Source organism: Colletotrichum destructivum, chromosome 3, assembly GCF_034447905.1.
Source record: "Colletotrichum destructivum chromosome 3, complete sequence".
NCBI classification, from domain to species: Eukaryota; Fungi; Ascomycota; class Sordariomycetes; order Glomerellales; family Glomerellaceae; genus Colletotrichum; species Colletotrichum destructivum.
In genome coordinates this window covers 1,251,147-1,265,337 of record NC_085898.1, presented here as the reverse complement: position 1 = coordinate 1,265,337, position 14,191 = coordinate 1,251,147, and the positions used below count along the sequence as shown (strand labels likewise).

Below are 14,191 nucleotides of genomic sequence, written 5' to 3'. Positions count from 1 at the left end.
CGCTATAATCACTCAATTTCCTGCTCATCCTTCCAGATCAAACCCTCAGGGACCTCCTTCCACTGCGCCTTCTCGTCAAGAAGCCTCTCCATGTCGGCCCACTCCCGCCTCACGCACTCGGCCTTGGACGCGCTTCTCGGGGAGAGCTTGGCCTCGAACGGCTTGGGGAGCATCATCACGCCCTCGGCCAGGTCGTCCATGTCCGGCACGATCTCCCGGCCGGTCTCCCGGTCGACGGCCCTCTGGAAATCGAACGCCCAGAGGAGACGCGAGATGGCCAGGAACAGCGACCGGTCCGCGATGTGCATGCCCTGGCACTTCCGCCGGCCCGCGCCAAAGACGAAGTGGTCCCGCCGGGTGGCGTCCGGGTTGTTGGACGCGTCGATGGACGTCTGCTTGTCGTCGATGTACCGCAGGGGATCGAACTGCCGCGGGTTCGGGTGTCTCTTGGGGTCGTTGTGGACAGCCCTATCAAGGCAGAGATGGGTTGAGCAAATGAACAAAATCATCTTCTGCGTGCGCAGCAGAGACAATGCCGCTTTAGAACAAAACTCAGTTGGATCACGGTTACTTACCAGACATTCAAGATCACCATGGCACCCGCGGGTATGTGGTAGCCCAAATACGTGTCATCCTGCGTAACGGCATGCGGGATGCCCAGCATGAACCCGGGCATCCACCGGAGGCTCTCCTTCGCGCACGCCCGGATGTAGGGGAGGTTGGGGACGTCGTTCAAATCCGGCATGCGGTTACCGCAGACACGGTCCAGCTCTTCCTGCGCGGCTTTAGCCACGTCGGGGAAGATAACCATTGCCTGGACGAAGCCGACCAGGATGCTGGACGTCGTTTCGGACCCGGCCTGCAGCAGCGACCCGCCCAGGTACGCGGCGAGCTCGTCGGACAGCCCCTCTTCTTTTTGCTCCTTGATGAGGTCGACGCAGACGCACGGCTAAGTTTTTTGTTCATCCATCATTAGCATCGTCTGGCGAGCTATCGGGACATCACTATTCTGTACCTTGGCCGAGCCGTCTCGCAGTCCCTGCTTGGCCTGGTTGAAGAGACGTCGAAAGAGGCTCATCTCTCGTTGATGAATCTCTTTCCCTTCCTTTTTGATGGGCAGAAGAAAGTCAGGCAAGCGCCTCAATGTTGGCAAGAGGTCCAGAAGCCCGGCCATCTGAGTTGTGTGGTAGGTCAGCTATGGTTTTCGCCAGATTCGGACGTTGTCAGGCTTGTCTACTCACCCGTGACCCAATCAACTCGGAGCTTCGGTCAAAAATCTCAAAGAAAGTGTCAGCATCTGCGGCATTCTGATAAAAGGGGTTCGGTCAGATCATACGTCGAATGCTTCCTTGAAGTCCGGGTTGTGAATGCTCGTGGTCCGGAAGCCAAAGGTCATCTGCGTGGTCAGGGATGCCGAGTATCGACGGAGGTGATTGATAAAATCACCAGGGCTCTCCAAGAACCCCAGAAGCATCGCCTTGTTCTCCAGGTCTTGATACGGGACGTAGGTCCGCGCAGCAGATACGTTCAAGACCCGGTGAGCCATCTTCCGGGCCATTTTCCACACATCATGGTTCGGCTGGAGAAGGTTCGATAAGTCAGTCAGTCAGTCAAATACGCAAGAGTGCTGAATTTGTTTTTAAAAGGGCTCGTTTACCATGAAAAGAATCCGCAGACTGTCGCTCAAGATATCCTGGCCAATGTACATCTCAGGCCTGGAAGAGTAGATGGCGCCTCGCTTGTCCACCAGGTCCTTGATGGCCAAGTCCGAGCTCAGCACGATCATGACCTTGGTGCCCAGCATGAGCGAGTAAACCGGCCCATACTCCCTCGCCCATTTCTCGAACTGCAGATGCCGCTTCTCCTGCGGGATCTGGTGCAGGTTGCCGATGAGAGGCAGAGTGGGCGGCCCTGGGGGATAGTTTTTGGGCCTGCGGCCAACCTTGTTCAGTTGCCAGAGGATGGCGGATATCAAGATGAGAAAAGCCGGGAGCGTTAGACAGCTGCTGCCTGGGAATGACATGTTGGCAATTTCCATTATTAGACGGTTAACAATTTCGAAGCTTCAGTGTGCAGGAAGAGCAGCGATGGAATGATGTTTGATTGAGCCCTTCTTAGGACTTTTAGTGTGCCTAAAGTGCGATTTCCGTCCCTTGCCTTTTCGCCAACGACGCCCACGACGACTGACTATGCTCAAATAGGGACCATGAACTGCACCCCATGACAACGGACCAAGTCAATTGTTTCTCCAGGAGGCGCGGCGGGCCGCGGTTATGTATGTACGCGTCCCTGCAGCCCCGGTCGCCACGCTTACAGGCGCAGTTAAAGCTCCGGCCATCCCTGTCCGGAGTTTTTATACTCCTGAAAATGGGGAGGGGGGGAGATTGCGGCTAAGCACCTCGGGGACGGCGGCTCTTGTCTCACACAAACGCCCTCACCGAGAGCGGCTGGAGACGCCCCCCCCAGACAGAACGAAGCCAGACCGTGGGGGTTCCCCCCAAGGCCCAATCCCTTGGAAGCGCGGTCAAGACCCTGCTCGCTTCTGCCTTGGGTCGTACGCAAGGCCAGAACATGTGGACGATCCTGCAGGATCTTCATGCATACGATTACATGCCAGATTTGATACGACGCCTACAAGCAGGAACGAACCATCTTGCTGAACTGGTCTGATACGGCTGTGAACCCATGTAAACGGTGTGCCCACGGACACACCACTCGGCAGGGCTATCGTTGGGTGTACACTCAGCATCAGCCTTTGAGCTGAAGTGAGATATGGTGATGGTCTATCGAAAGAAGGAGCCTTTCCAATAGTCGCGGGAATGTGGCGTATTTTTCGACGAGAGACCAGGCAGACGGGGGTGCCTTATTTTTCAAAATGAGAATCAATATTCTTGGAAGAACTGTGCCGTCGGGTTCGGATGGAGGGGGGAGGGATCTTGGGGGCCATCTGGGGAGGATAAAAAGACGAAGGTCGTCGCTCTTCTCCCAGACGGACTTTGTTATCCATCATCGCCTTAGCAATCTTTTCCTTACTATTTTCAAGCAAATATCCCACAGGACAAAAGTCACATTTCGAAGATTTCTCAAAGGGTGTTACCATGTCTTTCAAGAAGTTGCTGTGGCTGCCGCTCTGGCTCTCACTCTGTGTGGCCGGGTCAGATGCGGCCGTCGTGAAACGGGTGGACCTCAAGTCTGTCCTGTCGGATCCAGCCAACAAATGGTCCAAGAAGACGACGTTGTCATTCCCCGACTCTGCAGCTTTCATCGGCGCTACCGAGAGGTGGACCGTCTTCAACCCCCCGACCTACGCGGCCGCCATCAGCCCTGCCACGGAGAAGGATGTTATCAAGATTGTGAGTAGATGCAGGCGAGAGGACGGAACATCCACCGAGCCCCGCAGGCAGAGAGAGGAAAATTGTCGATAGAGACTGACTGGCTGGCTGGCTGGCTGACAACGGAAATATTCAGGTGAACCTTGCGGCATCCAACAACATCCCTTTCCTTGCGACGGGAGGGCGTCATGGCTACACCACCACCATCGGCGACCTCGACAACGGTCTTGCCATCGACCTGAGCCTTCTCAACGACATCAAGATCAACAAGGGCCAGAAGACCTTGACAGTCGGCCCCGGCGTTAGGGTGAACGAGATCTTGGACCTCGTCCACAAGGCAGGGTTCTTCCTTCGTGAGTGTTTTTTGTTATTGTGCATAGATTAATTTACCACCCCTCCCCTCCCCCACGCCAAGAAGTCTGTCAGATTCATGTTGCTGACCACCCCAAACCCAGAAACCGGAACAGCCTACTGCCCAGGCGTCATCGGCGTGGCGCTCGGCGGCGGCGTCGGCCGGTTCACGGGCCTGTACGGCCTGATGATCGACGACCTCGTCTCGGTCCGCATCGTCACGGCCAACGGCACCGTGCTCGAGGCGTCCAAGAAGACCAACGCGGACCTGTTCTGGGGCATCCGCGGGGCGGGCGCCAACTTCGGCATCATCACGTCGGCCACCTTCAACGTGCACCCGCTGCTCAACAAGGGCAACATCTTCACGACGGACCTCATCTTCCCGGCCAACATGACGTCGGCCTTCTTCAAGGCGGTCGAGACGTACAGCGGCCGCATGCCGGCCGAGATGGCCGGCATCGCCATCCAGGTCTACGACCCGGCCGTCGGCCAGTCGCAGGTCATGACCAACTGGATCTACGTCGGCCCCGAGGCCGACGCGCGCCGCGTGCTGGCGCCCATCCTCGACCTCCGCCCGCCGTACGCCGTGTCGTCCAACGTGCCGGCCAACAAGCTCATCAACTCGACCTTTAGCGGCTTCGGCGCCGCCGTGTGCCAGGAGGGCGTCATCCGCGACATCTACAGCGTCAACGTGCGCAACTACAGCGCCGCCACGTGGGACAAGACCTTCGAGAGGATGGCGCGCTTCTTCGAGGACCACCCGGGTGGGCGCGGCAGCGCGCTGCAGTACGAGCTCTACCCGAACCAGGCCATGTCGTCCGTCTCCAAGGACGCGACGGCCTGGCCGTGGAGAGACACCACCGGATACTTGTGAGTGTGCCATTCTCATCCAAGAGGGCGAGGGGTATCCCCAACCTCGACCTTTGACCTCTACCTTTATCTACACATTACAAACTTCCTTTTCTTATTCCTGCTGGAGACTTGACTGACGTGTTCTCTCTCTCTTTTTCCACCCCTGCAGCCAAACATCCATGACATGGGAACAGGGAGACACCGCCACGGCCAACGCCGCGGGCGCCCTGTCGCGCGAGCTGCGGGACGTGGTGGTGGCCACGTCCGGGTACCCGGATGCGACCATCTTCGTCAACTACGCCCACGGGGACGAGAAGCTGGAGAACATCTACGGCAAGGACAAGCTGCCGCGGCTGGCGGGCCTGAAGAAGACGTGGGACCCGACTCACATGTTCAGCTTCAACAACCGGCTGCCCACGCAGTATCCTTAGGCCGTTTTTGATTTTGTCTTATTTTCATCCTTTTTTCCCCCACTCTTCTTACACTTTCAAATTTTGTTTCAACTGCTTGGATTGTTTATTTTTACTCAGTACCTACCTAGATATACTTGATATGGGCAAGGCCAGATTGCGTAGGAAGCAGTCTGTGATGCGTTCGGCCACGGATGCAGTCCAGATTCGTCAACTTAGACTGTTCTTCTTCCCTTTTTTCTAACTGGTTTCAACTATAGAATATTTCAGTACCTTCTCTAAAATACATGCTTAATCTGTACACTTCCTTGCCACTATACGCTTCCTTGTCTTGAGGGTACCTGCATGACAGTTATTGTCTCTCTGGTGGGAATACCTCTATCGACTGTCATGTAATTGATACCTCTCACCCTGTAACTGCATGTGTTAGCTACCTTAGGGTACCTTAGGTACAGAAACACAACTCTTAGATTGCAGGGGGGTGCGCATGTCCCGGCCCTGTGTACGTACATAGTACTTACACTTGCACATACGACATACGATGTAAACAGCGAAATCCTCCAAGTCGCGTGCTGGCGCGTCATCGCCAACTGCCCTCTCCCCTCTCCGGTGCCTCCCTCCGGCTCCTCTGGGACCCCCCCCTCCCCCCTCCCCCCTACCCCCCTTCTATCCACAGGTACTGTACGGAGTACAGCTGTTTGATCCCGCCGACCTTCCGACTTCCTTGTGGTGCGACATTCGCAACCATGATGGCCGCAAATATCCCAAGTAGGTTTCTCTCTGCCAGAAGCTGTGCGGCCCGGCTCGAGAAGATGGACTGACCTTGCTTCTCTCCTCCTCTGTAGTCACGCCCGACAAACGCGGCCACACACCGACACCGGATTCGATGCGCCAACGACGCGCGCCCGAGCCCGAGCCCGAATACATCAGCCTCGTATCTGGCGATGAAGAGGAGCATACCAGTCCCAATCACCGCGCAGCGCTGCACAACGGGTCGTGTTCGGCAAGCTTCTCACAAGACACCCCATCATCGTCTGCCGCCCACGAGGCTGATCGGGTCGGCGACCGAGTCGACAAGTTGATGGCGGATTACACGCGAAACATACCTCGTCAACTATACGGCAAGAAGGCAAAGTACTACGTGGTCTGGAAAGGCCACCAGTGCGGCATATTCCTAGACTGGGATACGTGTCGGGCACAGGTCACTGGCTTCAAGGGCAACAAATGTAGGTTATCTGCTTAAAGCTTGTCGACAGCTGTTTCCCGGCTGACGTCCCTCGACTACAGACCAGTCCACCAAGACCTACGAAGATGCTGTGAGCGAGGGGAACCTCCCCCCCCCCTCCTTTGCGCTACGAAGTGCAGACCATTGAACGAGGGCTGATGTTGGCTCCAGGTCGCCATTCTGCGCCAAGGGCTCTCCGAACGGTTGGAGGAGTCGCACGAGGCTCTGCGTCACCGCATGCGCGACGAAATGACCTACGAACCGCCTAGAGCACCGTCCTCCGAAATGCGTAATGAAGTGCGCAACGAACTGCCCTACCAACCGCCCAAAGAAATGCGCAACGAACCGCGTAACGAAACGAGGATCGAGATACTCACGCCGGAGCCGTCCCGCCACGCGCAAGATCTTCTCCCCCCGCCACCTGAACTCACACCTCCCGCGACCAACGCCGCCATTGCAGCGCCGCCGACGCCGACTACCAGCCCGGAGGCTGGGAGGGTGGAACTGCCCCGGGAACCCGTTCTCTGCAAGGAACAGCAAGACGCCTTGGATCTTGCCGTCCAAGGGCGCAACCTCTTCATCACTGGGTAAGCCCTCGCCGTACCGCACGGGGTCGAACCACTTGTTGTCTTTGGTGGTCCTTCGTCTGCATCGGACACGCCACTAACGCTGCCTATCTGCAGGTCGGGCGGTTGCGGCAAATCGGTCCTCGTCAAGGCCATTCACAAAAAGCTCTTGGCCATGAACAAGGTCGTCCACCTCCTCGCACCCACGGGCCAGGCTGCTCTCAACATCGGAGGTAGGACGATCTTCAGTTACGCCGCCTGGGTACCTGAATACATGCGAAAGTCACTCGAGGATTTTATCAAAGCGTCGCGTCGTAAACGCACCTGGGAGCGGCTCATAAAGACCCAGGTCCTCATTATCGACGAGATCAGCATGGTCGAAAATCAGGTCTTCGAACGCCTTAGCAGAATCATGACCCGCATTAGGTATGACGCAGAGCGATCGACCCCTGGATTTTGTCCGCCGGCCCAATCTTTGGCGCCTTTTGGAGGCGTGCAGATTATTGTTGTCGGCGACTTTTGTCAATTGCCCCCAGTGAAGCCGTTTGGGAACTGCTTGGCTTGTGGCACACCGATGGTCCGCACAGGGACCTCAACGACGGGCATCTGGTACACTTGTCCTAAAGACGACGAGCACGGCGTCTTCCGGGAGGAGGACAAGTGGGCATTCAAGGCCCCGGAATGGGAGGAGTGCAAATTCATATACGTGCAGCTGACCAAGATCCATCGGCAGCAGGATGAAGAGTTTGTCAGGATTCTTCAGAAGTGCCGGCTGGGCGAGGACCTTGAGGCGGCCGACAGGAGACTCCTCCTCCGACACCCGAGCGAGGTCGAGAATGGAACTCGGCTATACAGCCATCGGACTTATGTCGACGAGCACAACAAAGAGGAATTTGCAAAGCTCAAAGGCAGGGTGCGAGAGTACTGGGCTCTTGACCAGTTCCGCTCCCGCTACGGCTACGGATCTGACGAAGGAGCACATGGCGAAATTGAGGATGTGGGCGACCCGTCTAGGGACGCGATCGCTGAAGAAGAACTTGAAAAGCACACGGTAAGATGGCCCGAAAACTCTGCCGGGTCGTTTGACCGAGCTACTGGTCTGCTGCCCCTTTGAACGGGTAGATAAACATGCGAGTGCTAATTAGACATGGGGCAGATATATGACGATCCTACAGGTCGAGCGCCGACTTCACGGAAACAGTTGGTGTCTCTTGGAGATCACCGCTACCATCACTGCTTGGCGCTCAAGCTTCGCATGCCTGTCATCTTGCTCTCCAATGTAAGACTTCCCACCCCGCTGCCGGTCTGAAGAGTCCGTCCCAGGGACAAAGGGGGGAAGGGTTGCCAGATCCAACTTGTCTAACACCATTGCAGATCAACTTGGAGGCAGGACTATGTAACGGTAGCCAGGGCGTCATTTGCGGATTTGTGCCGGCCTCCGGGCCGAAAAGTTTGACAGAGCCACAGAAGAGCGACTACAAATTAGATGAAGACGCATACCAGGCCGCCCTGGAAAAATACAAAAGGTCATTGACGGCACCCCGGTTAGAGACTTTTGGAGAGCCACAGAGGAAAAACTACGAAGATGACGAAGATGGCTTCCAATCCGCCAAGCAGAGATATGATCAGAATCAGGTCTACCTGGAAAACAACGGACGCGAACTCCTTCGTAAGTGATGAACCCCCTCAACCCTTTTTTTCGGTATCGCCCATCCCCGATTTTGACCCGAGTGCGTGTAGTCCCCGAGGTCAGGTTCGCCAACGGCCTGCGCCGCGTCATCGGTCCAGACACCACCGTCAACTGGGTCGGCACGAAGTCCCCCTACAGTTTCCTGTCGCGGACGCAGATCCCCCTGGTTCCGGGCTGGGCCTTGACCATCCACAAGAGCCAGAGCCTGTCCCTGGACCGCGTCATCGTCAAGCTAGCCGCCGTCTTCGAGAAGGGGCAGGCCTACGTGGCGCTGAGCCGAGCGCGGTCTCTCCGGGGCCTCAGGATAGATGAAACCAACGAGGCGGAGCTGGTGAAGGGCCTCCAACTCGATGCGGAGGTGAGGAGGTTCTTGCAGGCGTTCAACGATAGGATCGCGTTGCAAGACTCGGTCGCGAGCACAACGTCGATTGTCCGTGAACTCTCGCCGGACTTGCCGGGATCGCCGGAGACGTTTTGATTGATTGATGGATGGAGCATGTGTTGGGTTCTGGATACGGAGGCGTCGGGGGTTGCACGGTTGTGATGAGCGGATATTGCCTTGTGGGAGACCGATGAACGATTCAACCTATATCTCGACCGAGATTGCGTGGACAGGGGAACCTCTATCCTAACCCTGTCGATATGATTTGTACCATATATCTTATACCAGTACAAACTAACTATAAGAGCTACTCAGAGTCGTAAAGAAGTCGCAAAGCAGTTGCTTGAAGCGGAAGCAATGTGCTTTGACTCAATGAGATTCATGTAACACAGCTGCGCGCCTGTGAGTTGCTTTTGTATATCCACGCTCAGCTCAACTTTTGTACAGAGTTCAACATGGTGGGTTGTGCTTATGCAAACGGCGAGCCACATGACCCAATGTCTCGGGAGGCAATTCCCACGATGCGGTTCGATGCATACGTCGACACTGGACCTATTCCGACTTGCCCAGCCCGGCCACCACGCGCCCATAGTCGTCCGCTGCCCTGCCCTCCCTCAGCATGAAAACCTGCGTCACGGTCCCGCCACCCGGCGCCGTGATCTCCAGCCGATCGACCGTGCGGAAGCCGTACCGCTCGTAGACGGGCCGGGCCGCCGGGACGGCCTCGAGGAAGGCCAGCAGGCCGTCCTCGTCGGCCCTCTCGCAGCCCCAGCGCAGCAAGGGGCTCGCGGCGCCCTTGCCCTGGTGCTCGGTCCGGCAGACGATGAGCTCGAGGTAGTAGTGCGGGACGTCGGCCATGATCTCGGCGTGGCGCCGGTTGATGCCGCCGAAGAAGCGGTCGGCGAAGGCCGGGTCGCCCTCTTTCGGCCAGGCGTCGATGGCGGGGGGCGGATGGACGTTGGGCTCGCCGGCGGCGGCGGCGGGGGGACCGACCCATTTCGCGCAGGCGATGGGCTGGTCGGGGGATTCCGGGGCGTCCGGGTCCGTCACGACGAGCCAGTGGGCGCGCGGGTCGGCCATCTCCTCCGTGAAGGAGGCGGCGATGAAGTCGCGGCACGCGGGCGAGGAGGCCGGGAAGCAGGCCATTGCTACCGGGTTGTCGTGGAAGGCGGAGAAGTAGATGGCGGCGAGGTCCGGGACGTCGGCCGGGGTGGCCCGGCGCATGGTGAGGGGCATGGCGTGGCGTGTTGATGATGTAGAACTCGGGGTTGTTATGTGGTTGTGAGATTTGAGATGAACGGGTTTGGTTCTAGATCTATGGTTGAAGAAGGATGCGAGGAGGCCGGCGGCAGCGGCGGTTCATTGCTGGAATTCCATGCGCCCCGTTTGTCCGCGTTCTCGCGAATCGCCAGGTTTTTGGCGCAAAGTTCTACCGGATCGAGGGAAAAGGGCGCATATAGCTGCTTGTTTAGGCCTCGGGGCCTGGTGGATGGATGCGCGGGAAGTTGAGTTGGGAAGGATGGTTTCAACTCGCTCACTATAACTAACGATGGATCGAACCTGTCAAGTCTCGAAGGGGTGCGTGCCACTATCAAAGAACGGGCAAAAGAAGGCTACATGTTATGTTATGTATGCATGGTTTGCGTACACGAAACGTAGACCAACGAGGGAGGGAGAGGACGAGAATCAGCAAACTTGCCTGAAAGCCGCGCAAACAAACCCCCTAAAGAAGTAAAAATGAAGTGACGAATGGCAAAAGATGAACCAGTTTACGACAGAGATGAGATTTGAACTCATGCGGCCGAAGCCATGTGATAGCGATTCGAAATTCGAGTCACACCCATTAACCACTCTGGCACTCTGCCATGATTGGATGAGAGAGGAGTGGGGGAATGGGCTTTATATTCTATGCCCGACGATACCCGAGATGGAGTCGTGACTCGATTAAAGGCTGTGGTGACCCTCGGCGGGGTTGGCAAGTTTACGGTTCCTCGCGTAGCTCATGTTTGCTTTTGATATGTTGAAAATTGCAGGCCATTTACTCTACTTGCATTCTTTTGTCTCGGTTTCGGCTTGTAAGTGTAGCCGTAAGAGCATTGCAGCTTGCACGGATTACCTGGGCAAATGTTGGGGTCTTCCATGAACTAAGATTTTGATCGACAGTGCAGGTAATTTCAATACTCATCCCAAATGTACAACTAGCTCATTGGTATGAGTATCGTACTGTACCGGAAATAACATGCACCGTAGGACTAAAGGCTCAGGGACTACTTGTTCGTCAAAGTGGTGCACAGATTACACAATTAACTCTCGACCAGTAGCGAAAAGCAGGCTGATCCCTTCCAAGACTTTTCTTTTACCAACCATTCATCTTTTAGGTTGCAAACGGAAGAATCCGATCGTGTGCATCAAGCTGTTACACGCTGGCGACTGTAGGTAGTGGGATGCTTTCCAGGTTCTTGATGTGTTCAATGGCTCGCTGGGGCAGAAAGCAGAACACCATCTCTAAGAATGTAACCTAGAGAGGTTTCCCACACTCCCCTCTGGCCACCCCCGTCTGTCCTTCTGTGGCCCAGACCTTGGAACTCTTACCGACCTGTGGCGCAACTGGCGCCGATTCGAACGCTAAAGTCTCAACTGCCACATCAAGACCAAAGGAAATGCAGCTCGAATGATACCTTCCAATAGCGGTAAGCACGTTGTGGGACGTTGGTTACGGATAGTTCGGAAGCATAAATGCAAGCTTAAAACCGGCTGGTTGGCTCTTCCAACGCTTCCAAGCACGACATCGGCGGGCGAGTCCATTTGGTGAGTGCCGTGGGTATTAACGAACATTGGACGAGAGAGGAAGAGATGCAACACTCGCGTCCAACTAGCCAAGTGCCTCCTTGCCTTCGGCTCAGCCGGGCATGAGGCGGATACGAGGAGATTACCGCAGGCTTCATCGTTCGACCCAGGCAGTGAGTGGTCTAGGCGCCTAGAACAAGGGAGGCTGGCTGGCTGGCTGGCTAGGCGTGGTCCAAGCCGACGACAATGATTACGCAGGCTTCTCGCACCAAATACCCATAATTGACTCTATGAACACTACCTTGTCACGTCTGTAAGAATCGGCTAAGAGCCGGAGCTCACCGAAAACACTGTGAGGTCCCTTCCCAAAGGGAAATTGACCACCCAAACTCTCGTTGAAATGACCAAGAACTCAATTATAGCACTTTTGTTAGAGCACTTAGTCTTTTAGCCTCACTTTCTGCAAATAGACTACTACCTTACTTCCTTAAAGAGTGTGAAGACTACCGTCAGCATTGCTAACAGCGGACTGTTCCAACATCTTGCGACCATCTCTGCAGTTGTTGCAGCAATGCTCTTGGGCAACATCAACCGGATCTCAATCTTCTTGGCCCTGGTGTATCTGTGTACCAGCGGCCAAGGAGCTCGCATAGTAATTGGCTATCGTGTAGTCGCAGAAGTAAGCCGGTTTTTGGTGCAGACTTCACTCGACTGTGTGTTTGCTGACCTCATCGCGTCCTTGTAGGCAGAAGCCCGTAGAATCAAAGATACAAAAACCCCGTTCAGAGATCCGGCCCATGACAGCGAGTTCGGAAGCCAGATTGGCAATGGCGTTTACCTGGGTAAGGCCATCCCCGGCGAGTTACCTACGGTCACGCACGGTTGGATAACTGACCAGCATATATCCGCAGTCGAAAGACCAGGGGGATGGCGAGAGACTAAGGGGAGAGAAAACTTCCACTGCGTCTTCAAAGCAGACGAGGACAAATTCGACGATGCCGCTAAAGCCTGGGTTCCGTCAACCTACTGGGATGAGGGGGAAAGGTCCATTGCGCAGTACATCCGGGGATTCGGTGAAGATCCAGACGAGACGGTACGCATCTCATACATTGCTGGCTACGGAAAAACCTTGCAGATGCTCCTTCCTACCAGCATGGTGAATGCGGACACACTTGACATTTACGCAAAATGTTTCCCATCGAAGGCAGAACTGATGGAGTATGAAAACGAGATTGTTGACTGGAGGGACTGGAACCTTTATGGAGAACCTGGTGAGCCTGGATTGTAGAATACTGGGAAGTTAAGATGGGTATAGTATCAAAAGGCACCTGTAGCAGTAATAGTTATGTTGATTATAGCTCTGAGTTGTCGGTCGGTTACCCCCTCACGACGTACATGTGCGAACAGTTACATGGCCTTGTATGCGGTGACATTGCCACCTGCAGCATCCTTGTCGTCTCTTTCAGCCGATTGATAACCTAACTACCCTACATCCGAGCCACCCCTACATGCGAGCCACTATCAACACTACTTATGCTACTATTCCCATCCATTATTCCTCCACCCTACCACCTACCTAGATGCAGCTTTCAGCTTTACTAGGCATTTCTGATGCGCTGGATTTGTCTAGACTATCCTCTGCTTCGCTAGAGGATAATAGAGCCTGTTGAATCTGCTCTATCCTTGCAAACCTGCTGTTAGGCAACATAGGGACCTTTCTCCTCTAACGTTAGCGTTGTTCCTGCACCTAACCCTGCAGTTGCTAGACCTGTTGCTCTAGTATTACTAGTCTAGTTACCTATTTATTATAGCCCTTCTGCACCTTTCTAGATAGGTGATAAATAGTATAGGTATCTAGGTTATCCTTACCTAACTAGGTTAATAGGTGTAATTAATGTTGCAGATTAGCTAGGCGATAAGGAGTTAACTATAGGGCAATAGATACAGCTTTGTCCTACTGTTAGCTAGACTGTTAGCTGGACTGCTGGCTAGACTGCTGGCTGGAGGTTGCCCTAATAACTATGGTGTTAGATAGGGGATGCCTTAAGGAGACAGGCTATAACCTAGCCTACTTCCAGCCTGTTTTTATGTTCTAGCTGTTTATAGCTGCCCTTCTAGCCTTATAATAACAGCCTAAAAAGATCCTCTTGCTAATAACTGTTAAGTTACTGCACTAGTTAAAGATAGATCTAACCTCCTTCCTATAGGCCTGCTTTAATAGTCTAAAGACTAATACATCTAGAGGCTAGAGGACAGCAGAGGTATAGGGGGGTAGATATAATAGATAGATGTTATACTAGAAGCATTACTACATAAACTCTATTGTTGTATAGCTGTAATGCCTATCTATAACTAATAGTTTAGCCTTATCTAGCTAGGTAGGTCTAGTCCTTAAGATAAAGACCTTCTTTAGCTATTCTAGGGCAGTCTAATTAGTCGTCTAGCTATTATCTAAATAGGTAAAGTGCTAGCTATTATAGGGGGATAGATCTAATAGAAACCACTAAGCCTAGACTGACTTACCCTTATAGATAACTATAGGAGGTAAGGAGCTTCTAGCAGCTAAGATGCATTCAATTAGTAACACCTATGCCCT

The 14,191-nt window shown here is 54.5% G+C and overlaps 5 protein-coding genes across 5 annotated transcripts; 3 read left to right on the top strand and 2 right to left on the bottom strand.

Annotated features, from left to right (window-relative positions):
• Positions 1 to 8: 8 nt before the first annotated feature.
• Positions 9 to 2,023, bottom strand: CDEST_04483 (Putative cytochrome P450; the record flags this gene model as incomplete). Its single annotated transcript, XM_062920642.1, has 6 exons — positions 9 to 468; positions 576 to 949; positions 1,016 to 1,174; positions 1,242 to 1,277; positions 1,337 to 1,579; positions 1,658 to 2,023. 6 exons carry the CDS (start codon positions 2,021 to 2,023, stop codon positions 9 to 11), a joined length of 1,638 nt encoding a protein of 545 aa, XP_062776693.1.
• A 1,075-nt stretch (positions 2,024 to 3,098) lies between these two features.
• Positions 3,099 to 4,966, top strand: CDEST_04482 (Putative berberine/berberine, FAD-binding domain, PCMH-type, FAD-binding, type PCMH, subdomain 2; the record flags this gene model as incomplete). Its single annotated transcript, XM_062920641.1, has 4 exons — positions 3,099 to 3,353; positions 3,469 to 3,685; positions 3,788 to 4,553; positions 4,705 to 4,966. 4 exons carry the CDS (start codon positions 3,099 to 3,101, stop codon positions 4,964 to 4,966), a joined length of 1,500 nt encoding a protein of 499 aa, XP_062776692.1.
• A 624-nt stretch (positions 4,967 to 5,590) lies between these two features.
• CDEST_04481 (Putative large ribosomal subunit protein bL9/RNase H1) lies at positions 5,591 to 9,559 on the top strand. The gene is made up of 8 exons (XM_062920640.1): positions 5,591 to 5,713; positions 5,791 to 6,171; positions 6,233 to 6,261; positions 6,342 to 6,757; positions 6,854 to 7,787; positions 7,893 to 8,015; positions 8,111 to 8,405; positions 8,477 to 9,559. The coding sequence occupies exons 1-8, from the start codon at positions 5,692 to 5,694 to the stop codon at positions 8,902 to 8,904; spliced, it is 2,628 nt and encodes an 875-aa protein (XP_062776691.1). The 5' UTR covers positions 5,591 to 5,691; the 3' UTR covers positions 8,905 to 9,559.
• CDEST_04480 (Putative GNAT domain, acyl-CoA N-acyltransferase) lies at positions 9,255 to 10,527 on the bottom strand. Its single transcript, XM_062920639.1, has one exon. The coding sequence runs from the start codon at positions 10,042 to 10,044 to the stop codon at positions 9,361 to 9,363; it is 684 nt and encodes a 227-aa protein (XP_062776690.1). The 5' UTR covers positions 10,045 to 10,527; the 3' UTR covers positions 9,255 to 9,360.
• Positions 10,528 to 12,166: 1,639 nt separating this feature from the next.
• On the top strand, positions 12,167 to 12,883 carry CDEST_04479 (uncharacterized protein; the record flags this gene model as incomplete). Its single annotated transcript, XM_062920638.1, has 2 exons — positions 12,167 to 12,274; positions 12,341 to 12,883. 2 exons carry the CDS (start codon positions 12,167 to 12,169, stop codon positions 12,881 to 12,883), a joined length of 651 nt encoding a protein of 216 aa, XP_062776689.1.
• Between the last annotated feature and the right edge of the window lie 1,308 nt (positions 12,884 to 14,191).

Excerpts from the sequence above, each read along its gene's own strand:
- CDEST_04481 (XM_062920640.1), top strand. The coding sequence starts at position 5,692 with ATGATGGCCGCAAATATCCCAA. Across the intron at positions 6,758-6,853 it reads CGCAACCTCTTCATCACTGG|GTCGGGCGGTTGCGGCAAAT; the intron begins GTAAGCCCTCGC and ends GCCTATCTGCAG. Across the intron at positions 8,016-8,110 it reads CTGTCATCTTGCTCTCCAAT|ATCAACTTGGAGGCAGGACT; the intron begins GTAAGACTTCCC and ends ACACCATTGCAG.
- CDEST_04480 (XM_062920639.1), bottom strand. The coding sequence starts at position 10,044 with ATGCCCCTCACCATGCGCCGGGCCACCCCGGCCGACGTCCCGGACCTC.